The sequence below is a fragment of the Ornithodoros turicata genome, chromosome 5 (genome assembly GCF_037126465.1).
Source record: "Ornithodoros turicata isolate Travis chromosome 5, ASM3712646v1, whole genome shotgun sequence".
NCBI lineage: Eukaryota > Metazoa > Arthropoda > Arachnida > Ixodida > Argasidae > Ornithodoros > Ornithodoros turicata.
In genome coordinates, this window is record NC_088205.1 from 17,159,474 (window position 1) to 17,177,134 (window position 17,661).

Below are 17,661 nucleotides of genomic sequence, written 5' to 3' on the forward strand. Positions count from 1 at the left end.
AACGCAGAAAGCCCGTCTGACTACGAACGGCTGCGTCCATGGTTACAGCCGCCAGAAGCGTTGCTGTAGTCACAGCAACGCTTCTGACTCTTAACGGTCAGGTTCATAGCGATCACGCCTCGTTCAGTAGAAAAAGCGTTCGCTTGTGGCTCTCGTGACCGCAAGCGTGTCATGGCTTCCTGGGTGAGGAATCCCTGTAAATCGTGCTTTGTCTGCAGCACTTAACCGCATATTGGCGAAGCCAACTTTACACTACTGAGCTGAGTTCTGCATACAGGAGAAGGTTCACTGTGGGTTCGCCGAGTTTATTAGTGTTTATTTATATATTTAAATTTTATTATTTTATTTTTATTATATTACTTTCTTATTTCGAAAACGCGTATGTTCTCACACGTTCGCGCTATGGAAAGGTACACAGGCACAGGTTGCCCTATGATGTATGTACTTCCTTTTCCCGATCAACCCGTTTCTTTATGTACAATAAGCGTGAGAAACAGCAACAGACTCCCTATAATGCCCATCACACATACGCGCACACACAAAACAGATGAAACCGCTTCAAGCGAAGCTTTCCCCGTTTGTTTTGGTGTGAGTCCCGTTGAACTTGCGCAGTTCCCCGCGAATGGCGCTGATAACAGATTTCGTTGGCTCCCGAAATCCGAACGGGGTCGTTATGGGTTCCGGAAGCGTTGATGCACGCGGGGGTCCCTCGTGAGAGGTCGCTTCCTGTGAATACATGGTTAAAGCCAGAGTACACATTTTTAATAAATTGCTCCAATAAAATACAAAAGGTAACCATGTGCAGGTAGTTGTGCCAATACATGCAATGCTTCGTGATCAAGCATGCCATGTCAGTTGTTGAAATAAGGTTTGTCATGCATATGTTTGCTCATGCAATGTTTGAAATGCCGCGTAGCGACTAGTTTAGGGCGCTATAGAGAGATGGCGCTAGACGGTCTTCAAAGCGACCTTAAACTCGGGGAAGCAGGTTCGTTGCATGCCACAACAGAGTTGTGAACTACTGTAGCATAGCAGCAGCAAATTAGCAAAAATTAGCAAAAGCAAAATCGCAACATGCCCAATCAAAGTCTTGAGGTGAAATACCCAGAAAAAGTCGTCAAAGGGTATCAGCGGGTACCCAAGCATCTAACGGACCACACGTTCAATATTCATGTCCGTGGCACTGTTTTGTGGCCAAGAACCGAGTCGCAAATGATGCAATAATAGGAGCGGAATTAACGGTGGAAAACGAACAAGAAAAGAAAATTACTCCGGCAGGCAGTTATTAACGGACGGGTGCATTACTCGTGCAAGGAGAAGCAAAAAGTATATGTACCAGTGTGGACGGGGGAGTCTTATAGATGGACCATATTATTCTGGGCTTGGTCATCGGAAGATCCGGTCCCGTCTGTGTGACCACGTCTCGCGTCTCTACGACCTCTACCTCTGGGGCAGCAGGATACTCGGAACACGAGTCCAGGAAGTCAGCGCTAAAAGAATTGTCACTGTGTTAGCTCCGCGAGGCAACTATGGCAATGAGCGGGACGTAGACACGAGCCCACGGGCAGTAGACAGCAAGGGGGAATTGTAGTCAAGTGGCTTAATACGCGCCCCTAGGCTGACTACCACGCCTGATTCCCCCCGTCTGTGTTCTCTCAATCTGTGCAGGTCTGTACATAACCATATTTTCCTCGCGGTGCTTACGTGTCCCAAAATAAAAGCTGAAGTATATATGTACTATACCTCCTCGTCCTCATTAAGCCCCCAGCATTGTGGTACCGTGCTTTAGGCGAACGAAGACTGCTCGCTTGTCTTCTGACCACAGTTCCCGAAGGCGAGACGCGTTTTTTCTTCAAACTGAAATGACGAGAACGATTGTCACACTGCAATGGGAGACGCTTGAACGTCCAACCTGTCGTACATATTTCGCGGGTAACTTCTGGTGTCGTCCAAGATTTCCCCCATGCGACGTTTCATCTTGTCCAGCTGCCTCTGCGTCGCTTTCAACTCTTGGTCAGATTGTTGCGCTTCGCTGGAAACCTGTGTATCGTCAAGGATTTCTTTGGAAAGGAATGGCTTGAGATAACTCAACAAGGAAAACTGCCACTACGGACTAAAAAATGTAATTTATTTTATTTTGTACGAAAATCAACTTGGCTCAAAGCATACAATATATAATTTCCATCAGTTACGGCCTTCTAGGAATTTTCGAAAGAAGTCTCAAAACATAATAGTTTCGGATTCTCGAAGAGTAGGTGACGTCACTGAGAGTTAGCTTCGCTCTCCTATCAACAGCACGAACGTCTCCGCTCTCCGCTCTTGATCAAACCTTGGAAGTCTACCAGCAGATGTGGTGACGAGACATTCGGAGAACAATGTTGCCAGAGGCATTGCAGATTGTGCGCCCTATGGCGCTATACTTCTCAACACAAGAAATTAATTTTATGATACTTCCGCTTCACACAGATAAACGATAGTTTGGGAGAATATAGTAATGGCATATAAATTCCGTAAGATTATAAAGGCACGAGAATAGTGAATTTTGCTTTGGAAGTAACTACAAGGAAGTGACCTCAATGTGTAATATCCCTCTGACACATTAAACTTAATGTCATTTCCTGTGAACGACATTTACATTCAATGCCATTGTTTCGTGCCGTGTAGAACTACATAGCGAAAATAAAGCAGCTTGTCAGTGAAATCTCAGTCGTAACTAGTGCAAGGAATCCCGGGTAATTTTTTTCAGTTTCGGAATTCGGGGTTTGTCCCGACGAATCCCGGGATTGAGATAAGACTGCGACAGCGCGCATACACAGTACTGACTCTGTCTCTGCTAATCAAAACATCAGTCGTAGCCTAATGCTTCTACTCTTGTTTAATGTGCGGCGCTTTTATTAAATACTGAGGAGGTATTTTTCTTCTTTGTTTGTGTGCGTTCTCCTCAAACAAGAAGCTATGTTTCATTTGCAGTCGTCACAATTAGCGCCCATCGCTTCATTTCATACTGGCCCCAACGAGGGAACCAAGCTTCGACTTACAAAACTGAATCAGTGAAGTATCAAAACCTGGGCCTGGCACGCAGTAGGAAGTGAATACCCCCGGCTGCTTCATGCTGAAGAAAAGGGGGCTTTAGAAGCTCCAGATGGTTCGTTCGCCAAGCGAGTACCTCATTTTGTGTTGAAGGAGATGTTCGTGGAGACCTTTCCTAGAGGTCCCAATAGATTCAGTATTTTGCTAGACCTCCTCCTGCACTTAGCCTCCATGTCCATCTTCGGTACGCAAGAAGTAAAACCATATGCTACGCACTTCGTTTGTGTGCTCATCTTAGAAAGTAAACCGCTATCTCGGCGATCACCAGCCTTCTGTTTTCTTCTTTTCGCTGTTCATGTGCACGGCGCTACAGAATCGGTTCGACGCCACCCATACCCTCGAAACATCAATGGAATCCCGCTCTCCGCAACCTCACAAATAATTGTAAGTCATTCAAACACATGCTAGAAATTGACTCAAAATTATTCCGCAGTTCAGCGTCGCGACTCGAGTCCATATAGAGTCTCTGGGAAGTGAAAAACAGCCGGGATATCTCGGATCGCAACTAGAGCACTGCGTGGGCATGACACGGCGGCCAAAAACCCGAGCCCGGCTCAGCCAGGCTGAGTTTTCGGCCGCCGTGTCGGGCTAGGGTCGGGTAAGACTCCGTGGCTTCGGGAACGTGCCGCCCGGGCTGGACCGGTAAATTCAGGCCCGTGCTGTGCTCCAGCCCCAACACCAAGCCGTAACTAGTGATGTGCAGGTTCAAAGCACGCTCAACAAATAAATATGTCGGACATGAAACTTTGGCGCTGAAGTTGACCAGGCACGAGGGTAGTTCCTTGCAAACTGTACGAAGTCGTCCTCTCCGAAAAAATAAACGAACTCCTAAAATAAATTGTCCAAAGGTTGTCCATTTATTCTTGGTACGAGTATTTTTGAGTTCGCTACCTATCTTGCGTTCCCGAAAACACGCACGAGCAGTCAGTTCGTTCGCTAGCGGATCACCTGTTTCCTCTGACGATAGGATGCACGCTTTAAATGAAAGTGACGATAATAGTTGGTGGTGTAACGTCGCGAGACAACTGTGATCATGGGCGATGCTGCAGTGACCACTCTGAGGGTTATTTATCGAGCGCTGAAACCTAACTAAAATGCACATCTGTACCGTATCAAGAAGTTGATGACGGTGTCGAAAGTCCGAGCACGCAACGTTGGGATCGGTAAGTGGACACGTTAGGAAATGATCCACGAATGGTGGGTGTGACTTGAAAGCTGCTCATTATAAAGAATAATGCACCGAAGCTGATTATTAAAAAGCGCTGACGTTTGCTCCAACACCTTATGCGTGGCAGGAAAAGACCTCGCTCCTAAAATTACGGAAATTCCAACGCTTCGGTGAGGGTATACGAATACAAAATTTGCGTATTCGGCCATCGACAGTTTGGGCCTCTTGCTCGCATGCCATTGCCACCACAACTCCCACTCCCTTGAATCGACATCTCACCTCATCTGGCAGCAATGAAGCGCTGGCGCTATCTGGTGGGCTGTTCTCAACTCTCGAAGTTGATGCAGTTGATGATGTTGACGTCAGGCTGCGCACATCAAGAGCATGGACAAAAGTTTCTCAACAAGTGTAACGACATAATACCGTCGCAGCACAGCTACAAGACGACGTCCTAAACTGTGCAAGTGTAACGTAGTATAAGCAACAATGAGAGCTAGGTTTTACGATGTTCGCATGAAAAACGCATTGTCCATGAAATGGCACTATATGCGGGGTATAGCAGTTGAAAAAAGACACTATGACGAGATATACGCGTATACTATCCGATAAAACGTGTGGCAAGAATTAAGACACACACACGCTAAGTTGGGCACTATTGACGTGGCGAACAAACGCGGATAAACGTATTATCCGGGATCGTATAATCGAGGTTTGCATAATCTGCATAAACCATATAGTCAGCTGTAGTCCACGGTTCAGTTTGGGGATAAAGTACAAAGTTAGGTATGCTCAACAGTACTCACGAAGTGTCGCTGTCACTGACTGAATGATTCTTTGCCGGTATCACCGTGCGTGGCAGGGGCAGAGGTGCATCACCGGTGTCTCTCCGAATATGATCAAATTCTGCATCCACAGTGTCATACGTTCGTGACGGATCTGAAGCACGAAGCAGATAACCGCTGATGCGTTTCTGAACACACGATATTCTAAGAAAGACCAGCAGTTACCGTCAACTACTCGAGGACGTGTTCTTTTTCCTCGGCTTCTTTCCTGGGGTGTGACTTCGATCACAGATGCCATTTTCGTGTCTCGATCGGGTTCGTAGGCCTGGTTCACGTAGTATTCGCTTAACTTCGGTGTTCTTTCTTTCCTATATTGATAAAGGACGATTAGGAACTACGCGCAAAAATTCGTCAGGGCACAGTATAGGTACAGGGTGTGATAGCTGTCTCTGTTCCTTCTGCGATTTCATCTGTTCCTTCTACGGTCAACGCCACTCGAAAAGTGCCACTCCAATGCCATGCCGCAGGGATGGGTTTCACTAGTTTCCTTTTGACCTTGCATCCGAACGAGCGATTTTACCGGGTGATATGTCGGCTCTGCTGCTTGTCTGCTAGCAGCATCGCTTAGAGCACTCCCCCCTCCCCCCGCCCACTCGTGTTTTCTAGCGAGCCTTCCGTCGTTTCTTCCAATGTCATTCGGATACTGTTGACATTTCTTCCGTGACGTCTTCTTGCCTTAGAAGAATGGCGAAAAAGGCACACAGTGGCTTGTGTTGTTATCAGTTGCTTATCATCGTCTTGTCGCACGCTTTCCTCCTCGCTCTCCTACGCCGATATCTCGCCCGATAAAGTCGCTCGTGCGGATACCCGCTGAGACACTAGCGGATCGTCATCACAGAGTTTTAGTACACCGTACGCTATCGCCTTTGCGTACGTAGGGGATAGCGTTGATGGTTATGCGCACGCCCATAACAGAAAGAGAGCTTCGCGCATTGCGCAGAACCACCAACGCTATATGTTGCCGACGCTATCGCCCTTTGCGTTCGATGTACTAAAACTCTCTATTATGTACAGGTAGAGTAGGAGCCGCTGATATTTCGAACTGAGCCTTCCTTGGAAATATCGGCGATCCCTATACTTAGTACCATACACGCAAAACCTTATTGGTATACACACTAGTTACCGCTTGCACAAAGGAGACCATGAGACGTCCTCTCTGCTGTTCGAGTTTTTGATCACTCTAAAAGCAAAAAAAAAAAAAATCTTCTCCATCCGAGATGAAGCTCATGCGACTAAACTTACGCCGTTGTTCGCTTTCCGTTCCCTTCTCTCGTAGACGAAGGAAAATGAATAGGACTGGTGAAGACGTCTTTGTAAGTTCTTTCTCCAAACATGGACAGATTTCCTGCCGAGCCTTCGAATGCCTGCAAGACAGCAACGCTCCTAGTTTGAGGGATCATCCAGTGTTAGACGTGAACTGTTGTAAAGTGTTGAATACGGTGACAGTAATTTTCGAAATTTTGCGAGACTATCAGCCGCTTCCACCACATTTTTGCAGAATATGATTGGAAAATTTAAAAATGCTGCAAAAGAAATATGGTATATTGGCAGAGAGTGTGATTACCATACCTTCTTCCTGTTTTCTTTGCCGAAGGAATGAACCGATTCTACGTCCTTGAACGTCCCCGTGTATTTTGGTCTACAGCACTTGCAGTACAGGAGCAAGCAGACGATTACAAAGACCAGGATGCCCGCCAGGACTCCAATCACGATCCACGTCAATGGGAACAAGGCCTTTGATGGCTCTGCAACCTCTACATAGGCTGGAACGGGAACGATAGCTATCTTCACGTCTGGGCGTTACGACATCAAGCTGTTTGCGGTTCTCGGTCGGGATCGAACCCGTACCGGAACCAACCATTAGAAATACGCTGAATGTCTACGCCGAAAGCGATCGCGGCGCTCCTCATTTTGTGACAGACGGTTACCCACGTGACTACTCTTCACGAGACGCCGCGGCACGATTGGCTACCATAACAACGTCATGGTCGCTAGGCGCCGCTGCGAGCAACGAGAGATCAACGAGAGAGAGGATGGGATTCTGCATGTAACAAATGACGGCATTCCACGCCGAGTCTGGGAGGTAACCCGGGTTTGAATCCTGGCGCCGGCTGTGCTGTCTGGGTATTTTCACTGGGTTTTCCTCGGACGGCTTTAAGCCAAATGTCGGCACAGTTCCCTGTGAAGTCAGCCCAGGACGCATAATGGCCAACGACGGGAAGCAGTGCCATCACCACCGTCCCTTTCCCCATTATTTTTCCTCCCCTCGCATGCCCAATCAAACCGCCTCATTAGTTTCTTCCTTCCAGATGTCGCGCGCGTTGTATTGTTGTTGCATCGCACACGTTGTATTTTGCGTGTAACAGAACTGTACAGAACTCGCTTTCCATGAACGTGAAAAAGCGATTAAAAGCATTTAAAAACGCTACTGAAACACATGACACAAACTTCCAGCGTTCTTCTCCAAAGACGCCAAGAATACTCCTACTTACGTTCCGCTTTGGTGACAACCTCATAGCCAAGAAGACTGGACATGTCGGAATTTTGGACGGCGGTCATTGTCTGCACTGCATCAACAGCTGGAACCAGTTGGCCGTCACGCGAAAGTGCGTACACCAGAGACATGAGTTTGTCCTTATAGTCCATAGCTAGGTGAACCACCTAAGGAAGGTATTACGTGTTACGCGTGGCGCACACAAGGGATCTCGTATAAACGTGCATCGCAGTACGTACATGTATTGAAGTGGATCGTCCAAGGGCTCGTTTACTCTGTCGAAATGCATGTTTCTGCGCGAATGCTCTTTCGTAGATGAACGCCAATTGGTCTGCCAATCTATCAGGGTCGGCACGGCCCACGTCGTTCATCCGAAACACTGTTGGAAAACATGTCGTCTCGTAAATACGTGAAAACGATTAATGGCAACCTGCACGAATCAACGATGGTGATAGTGGCAATGTTGTTCTAGAACACCTGCTATTCATCCTATATTATGTAGTCTAGTGCCTGTTGCGACTCGCAATCGTTATGGCGTCAAGGCTCAATTTTGCGATCGTACTTGGCCATATGACTAAAAAGAGATGAGACTAGGGAATCACGAGGACACGAGGCGTTAGATTTCACGAAGTCAACACAAGAGGGCTCTGTGCACAGCCTAGCTGTGACGTCACAGTGCAGAACAGCGAAACCTTCGTTAGTGAAAATATTTTCGTGGCCGTGGTCAGAACAACGTTTTTTCACAGTGAATCCATCCTTTGGGTCTTCGCAACTGCTTTCCAAATGTCTAATCCCAAAGCACAAGTTGACCACGTGTTGTTACGGCACAGGTCGGCCACTTCACAGACTATTCTGCTGGCTACCTGTGTAGCCATGCACAATGAAACAAAATTATCACTGATGACGTTCGATCATCCATGACGTTCGACGTCCACCGACAATGTACTTAGCTATTTCCTGAAAGTGCTTAGATATTAACTAAACGAATTTTAGGGATCCGCGCTGCTTCTGCAGCTGCAGAGGCTCCAGCGGCGTGACGTTACTTCCCAAGCGGAGGAGTGAGAGGGCGGCGCTCAGAGGAGAAAGGCACCGTCCAGCCGCGGTGTTCCAGTGTTCGGTATTAGAGGGTGACGTTTTCTCGTTTTTCCAGAAAGGGAGTTCCGGCATACTCTCAACATCCGGCGTCTGCTCTCGTCATGTATTCCATCCAGACTTGTACGTAACGCGTTACAAGTAACTGCGTTTCTTGTAATCAATTACTTTTTTGAGTAATCAGTTACCGAGTAATCAATTACTTTTGAAGTAGAGTCTGACTCCAAATAACAACGCTCTGTGACAAATTTCGTGTGTCTTTGTTGGGCTGTTCTACTGTAGTTTGCGGGAAAAAAACATTATTGCTACTTCTCACGCGCGAGTCTTTAGCGCTATTTCAGGTGTCCCAATCACTTCGGAGTTGGGGTTTTTCTTTTTTCTTTTCGAAGCTCACAGGGGCGGAAATTTTTGCATGAATTGGAAGTAACGGCACACTTTTATACTCGTTACTCAATTACATTTTGAGCCGAGTAATTTGTAAGGGTAATCAATTATTTTTGCTACAAGAGTAACGGTAACGGTAACCAATTACTTTTTTTGTAGTAACGGGCACAAGTCTGATTCCATCGAACAACAGTCAAACCACGCCACTATTTCGCTGTGGGGTATTCGATATCGTGATCAGTGGTCCACGAGAAATAAAATGACACCATAGTTTCGAAATCGACTGGAACGGATGCGACCGTCCTTTTAAAGACTCCGTTTCCAAGAAAGGCAAGTGGAAAGCAGCCTCCTACAAGGTACTGGGTACAAGGCAAAAAAGTGAATGAGTAGAGTACTAAATACTCATAAGTGCTCATAAAAGTAACTCGTTACTTTCAAGATACTATCAAGTTACAGTTTGTGGAATTTACTGTCGAACAAATACGAACAAAGTGAAGATAAAAACGCATACTCTTTCGCATACTCTCGTTTTCCCGCGATATCTTCTTTGTGCATGCTCTCCTCTGGACATCTCGCCCGATAATGTCGCGAGCGCTGATATCCTCCATGCTGTGCTCAGAGCAGGACGAAGAGCCATGTAAGCGAGCTTAAGCTATACCTATTTGTTTTAATCAACTGGTCGCTTCAATTATGAACCTTTACAGACTTCGACTCTGAGAGACACCGGTCTTCTCCCCTGGCTTCCAAGGAGCCCGAACATTCACCAACAAGGCCAACCCATTGTTCCCCGGACCACTGCACTTAAAGGTACTGTAAAGCAGCACCGATCAAATGTCATTTAGTGTGGCTATTCGATAGTCCAAGCCACCAGGACAAAAACTGCGCAAGTTGCATTCCAATCGACGGTGCAATTGATTAAAAAATTACAATTAAAGATTACGGGCAACACTATACTAGGTATTCGAAATGATTCCGTACTCCTGCCACATGCGGCGGCAACCACATTGCATGCGTATGACACTGGGCCCGACATAACAATAAACCATAAAATCCGTCCCTGCAATTCACACAACGATCCACATCTGAGGATAAACGGATAAGCGAACTGAAATGAAATGATGAGCCGTTGAAAAAAAAATGTGTCAGACGTTCAAGAAGCCAGACAGCGTCGGGACTTGTTTGTTCACAGAGGTTCACAGAGAGAGTTTTTCGTCCGAAAGAGGCCGCGAACAGAAGGAGCGCGCAGGCGCAGTAGAGAAGTAGGGAGAGCCTCCATCGAACAGCGGCCAGTGCTGGGTTACTTCGCAAAAAACACTGCTAACAGAGGTTACAGAATGCATATGTAAACAGGGAAACTAATAATATGGTTACTAAAATAACGAAGTTCCGATGTAATAGTGTGTAATACCAATTTTCAGTGTTGCCCGCTGTAGAGGGGGTTGTTTGACACCAGGCGTCCCACCGCTCCACTACGCCGCATTTTACATGGCAAATTAAAAATATTTATAGCGCGTTGTCGGTCGTATGGTTCCGCATATGGTATTTAGAAGCAATAAAGTCTCTAGTCACATCACCGGCATATCATGCTTGTCTACTGCTTTACAGTACCTTTAAAGCGCTGCCCGCTTCTGCAGGCTACGCCGCGGAAGGGTGGAGGTTCCCCGAAATATCATAAATGAAATTCATGCACATGTAAGTGGCATAGCGCCCAACCAAAACAGACGAAGTTAAGTCATTTTCTCGACCCGCCTGTCTCCTGAAAAAACGAAACGGAGTATCTTAGGAGAAACTTAAGAAATGAGTACGAGTTACTGCGAAACAAACACTTGAGCAAAGACACTAAATACTGTCTTTTAAAATGTAATATACCATATGTTACTCCCGAAAGTATTCAAGATAAAGTAACCTGAGTAATGCATTGAAGTTACGTGGAAGTCTGACTCAAAGACATTATATCCAGATCATGCAGCAAGCCACGCCCACCCACCTGTTCTGATCCAGTACTTATTCTTCTCCGACAAGGCTCCATCAGGTGCTGGGACAGGCTGCGGTAACCACGTACTAACTGGTCTAACTGGTGCTACAGGCGTCGTCCTGGTGTCTGGAAACGCTGCCTTTGGCGAACTCCACGTTGGAGAAGCCGTGGCAAGCCAACGTGAGGCTGTAGTCAAAAGCAATAATGTTGTGGACGCTGGCGACTTAGTCGTCAGTCTAAATCGGTCCCAGAAATTCGTTTCGCTCGACCAAGCGTGATGCGTCGCCGTTATTGAAGGAAGGTTTCCGCTGAAGCTCGTCCATATTGTTGTTGACGTTCCTGGATAGGTTGTGTCGTGCGCCGTCTTCGTGCTGAACGTTGGAGCCAGCGTGTTCTGGAACGGAGGCGCCACGGAGTTAAGTCTCGTGGTTTCAATTGTGCGGACTGAATAGTTGGGCTCAGGACTAGATGACAACGAATCAAGGAATGAGGTTGAACTGGTGGGCTCCTCCGGTTCTGCATCGTGCGTTTTTGTGTCTGTAGTTGTTGTCGAGAAAGACGGAGGTGTATGAAGATGTGCGTCGGTAGGTTCAAGATCTTTGTCTGTTGAGCTGGAAGTAGTGCTGCTTTGGAACGAAGGTAAATTGTCTTGGATTTCCGAATCCCGCCCGTCTTTGGTTGAGATAAAAATTGTTGATGGCGGAGCTGTGGAAGAGACTTTGTTTGTCGCAGTAGTCTGTGGTTCACTGTTTGTTACTCCCGGCTTTAGGACGTCTGGTACAGTTGCGATAGATTGGTCCGTAATCAAAGAGGTGGGTGTGGTTTGCTCGTCGTTTGGAGGCTGGCTTTCAACTGTAATCGCTGTGACATCGTCAGTCACATCAGATGCCGGCACCGTGTTGACTGAAGGAGTTGCCGTTTGTTCGACACCCTCCGGAGAAGACGAAGTGCTCGTCTCATCCATGTTGCCTGGAGGAGACGAAATGTTTACAACATCCGTGCCGATAGATCTGTCTGTCGTCGACACTGTAGATTCGGTCGCGGTTGAGCTACTGGATGAAGATGGCGATGCTGCAGATTCTGTTAAAGATAAAGAAGCAGGTCTTGTAGAAGACAACGCAGTATCCGCGTTCTCATCATGACCTCTAGTTGAGCTGTCATCGGGCACTACGTATTCCGGGCTCGGAAAGTTCGAAGTTGTCGTAACGTTTCCCGAAGTAGAATCGCGCACAAGATCCGGCGTCGTCAAAGTATGATTAGAATAATCTGTATTACCATATCTGGATATGACGTCTGTCGTCACATCCGGTACGGTCCAGGTACTCTTAGAATTCAACTCAGTTGTGTCGACAAACACGCTGGTTGCATCAACGTAGGCTGCACTTGTAGGCTGAATTTTCAACGACGATAAGTCCGTCGACTGCGGCGTCAAGGAATCTGTTGGCACTATCTGCGCACTCTCCTCGCTGGAACTGGAGGACACCGTGCTAGAGTCCAACAGAACACTATGGTCTCTCGACCACTCAGCGATCTTGGTTACACTGTTCTGAGGACGGCTGAAGGTTGGACTTGGAAGCAGAGGAATAGGATGACGTTCTAAGTCTTTCGTACTCACTGGGTCTTCCGTACCTATTGTACTTTGCCGAGTCTGAAACAAAGACGCACTCGGCGTGCTGCTGAAGACTACTGCTATGGACGATGCGGATGATGTTTCAGGGAATGATGATGCGATAAATGCTTCTGAAGACGAGCCGCCGAGAAATCCATTGTCAAAGTCGAAGGCACTGAGTTGTGCTGAAGGTCCAGGATAAGAAATGGAAGACCTCGCTAAAGCTTCTGTGTTCGAAGAAGACGCTCTTGGTGACGCTACGTGATGAACAGCTGTCGACAGGTGGAGGAAGTTATAGTCGCTGTGCGAGTAGAAGGTCGGAGGGTCTCCAGAACCTTCATAGTGGGCTTCCAAGTCGGCGGCAAATCTCTCGGTGCCTTTCCTCGATCCATGTACGTGACCGTCGCCGACAACGTCGGACGGGTGCACCGAGTGAAAGTTTCGACGTAGCCACAAGTTGGGGTCACCTTCGTCGCCGAAGTAGCCCGTGTCCGAAGCACTCGCTGTAAAACAATGAACAGGCAAGGTTGAAGGAACATGCTCCGTACATTTTGTGCGATTCACTTCAGTTGAAATTAACTCGGTATTTTAAACTGCGCAAATAAAACGTCCGTATTGTAGATTATAACGACCATGTCATAATCGGCAACCCCTATGAGGGGCCCGTCCGCACGATCCGCTAAGGGCGCTACACTCTAAAAACAGAACATCACCGCATAGCACGTCGTGCGCCAATCACTGCCGCGAACGACACGGTTATCGCTTTTGATTTGAGGAAAGAGGGAGGCGTACGCCTTTTTGTAGCAATTACCATATAAACAAATTGTCACATAAAGGCGTACTCCCCCCTCTCCCCTCGAATCAGAAGCGATAACCCTATCATTCGCGGCAATGGTTGGCGCACAGCGTGCTATGCTGTGAAACTCTGTTTTTAGAGTGTACTCATCGGCCCGGGAGCTCTACATCATGATTGGACAATGGAAATTTGAATTTTGAACGCTCAGAAGCGGACGTACGATTACCGTAGCAGACGACAGCAACAGCTCCTATGAAAAAGTGTAGAATGATGATGATAATCAACTTTAGAAAGAAGCACCACTTGTGGGACATCCACCCCTTGTACAAAAATACTAAGGTGAGCTAAAGTACAAAGTATTGCAGAAATTGAAGGAGCAATAACCAGGCTGATGAGTAGCGCCACCGCTAGCTTCCACATGCGGCGCTGGGAAGGGCCGGGTGCATATGACATGGTCGCTATAACCTAGTAGGTCGATCGTGATTGTAGGTTTCTTTCTTTGATACTGTGACGGCCACTTGTTAGAGATTCCCTCTCAGATGATGGCGCTATAAAATCGTTCACTCTTAAAGTAGAGCTTCACCTTATAAGGCCCTCCTTATAGTCAACCATCATCCCGAATAACGTCGTTCTCTCCCCTGATTTGTAGAAACCGAGAGGCGTACGCCTTTTTGTGAAAGGCACTTATGCCAGTCCTCTGTTAATAACACTTGGATACGGACCAGCTAGCACTGTGGTCAGTGCACGGATAGAGGTTAAAAATAACAAATAGACGAAGAGGTAACGATCGTCGCTACAAGCCGAGAGCAGGAAAGTTAGGAGTAATAAATATCCCAATTATAGCCAAAGCCAAACCGTAGCCAGAGCCGAAGCATTCTCCATTTTGTTAGCGATAGCCCCCGCAACAGTGCCGCGTAAGAGCCACGACACTCGACGATAATGAGGATAATAAAAAAATAGGACGCGGCCCGATGCCAAAAACTTGTGGAGTCCTTCACGTGTATTAAAATAGAGCGTATCGAACGTGCCTGGACGATGTGCCTGAGTACCTTGGTGGCATGCTTGCACGCAAGCTCCATATATCGTCCTCCAAGGGGCACCCCCTCAGTAGTTTCAACGCGACCACATAATATGCCCTTTGCAGGTAGGGTTGACACCTTTCGGAGTGAAAAATACCGGTTGAGGGAGAGGAGGTGGAATAGAGGGGAAGGAGGAAAGGGTCGTGGGAAAGGGAAAGTGGGTGAGGAACGGTCTAGCTGGCTCAACACAACCACCAACAGCCTTGCACAACCACTGCTCTTGTCCTCACCGAACACAAGACTTAATGAATAACAATGATAATAATAACAATGAATAATAATAATAATGAATAACTAAGAAAACGATTGGTAACTGCGCAGTTGGGTCTGTGCTCCAGATTTGTTCAAGCTGTAGTGAAATGTTGAAGGGAGAACCCTGTAAAAGCCCTTATGAAAGGTCTTGAGCCACAAATACCAACAAAAGGCTGCCGGTATCACCTTCCTACCGGCAACCGGCAGAGCGCGCAAATAACCGGCCTGGTGGCAACCCTATTTGCAGGCCTTAAGGTAAACCAAATAAATAAATAAACATATCCCCTTTCTACAGAATCCAAACTTTAAAAGATTCCAGCTCAATTATTACCGCGATCATCTTTGGGGCCAAATTGCAACGGGGCTTTCTCGTCAAGAGTGACCCTCTATTTGCCTGTCGGGTAGAGCTCTGAACCGACACAACGAGAACGCAACATCCGAGCGGAGATTACAGTGGCACAAAAGGCGTCGGACAGCAGCTTTGACGGCAAACTGCCCCGCAGTGCTTTCCTGGGCAGACAGTATTTTTCTCGACGATTCGTCGTGTGTAATGAAAGGGCGGCCAATTAGACCCTGTAAATGTAGGGACGGCCGCCTGCGAAGACCCTTCATTTCTACAGCCCGGGGAAAGTGTCAACGGGGAAACCATAAGTTGCGTCATGAATAATGGCTGGGAAGACACGTTCACGCACGGAAATGTAACGCGTACATAGGGTTCTTCGTTTTCGGGTTTTATGATTTTTCATATTAGGGAAGGAAAAATCGGGTGCTATGATCTCTGTTTGATATGTCACCGGGGAATTTTCGGGTGAAACGAAAAGCATATGAAACAAACCACTGCTGTGACACTGAGACGAGAAACAATAATTTCCGCTCGGAACTGGGTTAATGAATGACCGCGCGGTATCCAAACACTTGCCCGAGCTCCGAGCTTGCCCGAGCTTGCAAAAGCTCGTCTTTGACTCCTGCAGGAGGGGATCATAAACGGAGGACAAATAGATTGTCACAAATAGCTTTCTTTGCTGATATTATGATTCACCTTTCCGACGACTTACCGGGAACGACAACTTAAAGGACCGCAAGGATTTCGGGTAGATACCGGGTTTTACCCCAATTCTTGAACATTTGTTCGTGGGGAGAACTATCGTGAAAAATCGTGTTTAACCCGAAAACGAAGAACCCTACGTGTACATAAAAGGTTTATGCATCTGAAAATAAAAGAATGGCGGGGCATTTCGCGGCCTGCGTGGTACGAGACCAGAAAGCGAGCGTCTGTCATGTATACTTCCATGTATACTGAAAGCAGAATCGTGCTGTTGGTACCACATGCTCCTTCGTGCGAACCTGCATTTCTTTCAAGAAAACAAGCGTACAAGTTCCAGCGATTGGGTGCCACGCCACGAGTTGCTCTGACTTCCTGCAAGAGTAAGGGTGTGTCGAGTGCTGACTTCAGGTGGTCAAGATGAATCGACGGACCATAGTTGTCTCGCGACGGAAAGCCACGAATTATCCTTAGACACTATATAGAGACAAGGAGCTTATTTTTGCACGTTTTCACCAAAATTCTCACCTGGACGGCCATTAAATGCGTCAAATATCCATAAAGCGCACGAGGTACGAAGGAAGAGATGCCACCACAACCGTGCCATAACGTCACCGCACGTACACTTTGGCAGCGAGGTCGAAAAAGCACCGTCCGGATGCTACTCATGGCGTGCCCGTTGAATCCACTTCCCGGTAAAAGTTGCCACTATAGTGTTGACCACAAAGAGCTAGGAACAACGCATCGCGGACGTTCGCCATTGCTCAATGAAGAGGTTGTTGATGTTTCGTTGCCACGACAACGGCTCCGGACCGCTTCGTGCCTTCGCTGTCGCTTGCGCGTCGCCGGCCGCTATGGCGAGCCGCGGTAAAATGTCGTTAGTCAGCAAAAGTGGAGCGAATATTGTTGGAATAATTTTGATTACCTGGTATTTAGGAGTTATAGTTGTTTCGTTAGTGGGACGGGTTGCGACGCTTCGTCCGATTTTAGGCCAAATAAACGTGAAATACTATTATTTGCGTCGTCGTGAACGTGCACCCCAAGTTTTACAGGCACATGGGGCACACACGCCGTTGGCGTCCCATCCCCTTTGTGTATGGTCGTTGATTGTATGTTTCTACAACATGAACAACGTTATGACAGCGTATTGTAAGTAATAAACAGTCTGCTTCCTTCATAATACAAACAGCGTAGAAAATCTACACCACGAATACCGATACTCATTGGGCCCCGTCATAACTACAGGAGTCTCCCCCAGCGAGGCAGCGCCAGACTCTTGACTGCCAATGTTGAGTTTCGTATATCAAAAAAAAAAAAAAAAACTGCCAATGTCTGCCTTTGAGCTTAACACGATAGCTTGTTCGAAGGTTCGTAGCTCGCCAATTACGACATGTAGAAAAACAAGTTTTCCTCAATACCCTGGCATGCACTACAATGCGTGCAGGACGTAACGAACGACATGCATCTATCAAAGTGTCACAACCCCCTTAGTAGCTAAATCCGAATCACCCGTTTATGCTTAGCTGAGGGTGCACTTCCTCGGAGTAGTCGCCGTCAGAACAGGACTAATGCTCGTATTGCGTGACGGTGAGAAATGTTCTCAGCGTAATCAATCCATTATGCGTAAGTGGCTTTCCGTGTAAATGACATAATTTGGACGAAACCGTTTCCTCATTCGATGTTTATATTTCTTCATCTTTAACAATGTTATCTTGTTTGTGTCACTCCCAAGAATGTGAGCTGAATACGGGTGCTCTGAAACAAAGCGAGCTTTACTTTATCTCTCGCTTGCGTCTGAACGACGAAACAGCTCATTGACTTCAACCAGCCACAAATAA

At 47.1% G+C, this 17,661-nt stretch overlaps 1 protein-coding gene across 1 annotated transcript; it reads right to left on the minus strand.

Moving 5' to 3' along the window:
• Positions 1-273: 273 nt before the first annotated feature.
• LOC135394125 (uncharacterized) lies at positions 274-16,433 on the minus strand. The gene is made up of 13 exons (XM_064624647.1): positions 16,352-16,433; positions 11,058-13,157; positions 7,834-7,973; positions 7,593-7,761; positions 6,670-6,863; positions 6,343-6,464; positions 5,266-5,408; positions 5,062-5,194; positions 4,538-4,625; positions 1,913-2,040; positions 1,744-1,857; positions 1,337-1,490; positions 274-726 (listed from the first exon to the last, which is right to left on the minus strand). The coding sequence occupies exons 1-13, from the start codon at positions 16,428-16,430 to the stop codon at positions 559-561; spliced, it is 3,732 nt and encodes a 1,243-aa protein (XP_064480717.1). The 5' UTR covers positions 16,431-16,433; the 3' UTR covers positions 274-558.
• Positions 16,434-17,661: the final 1,228 nt, after the last annotated feature.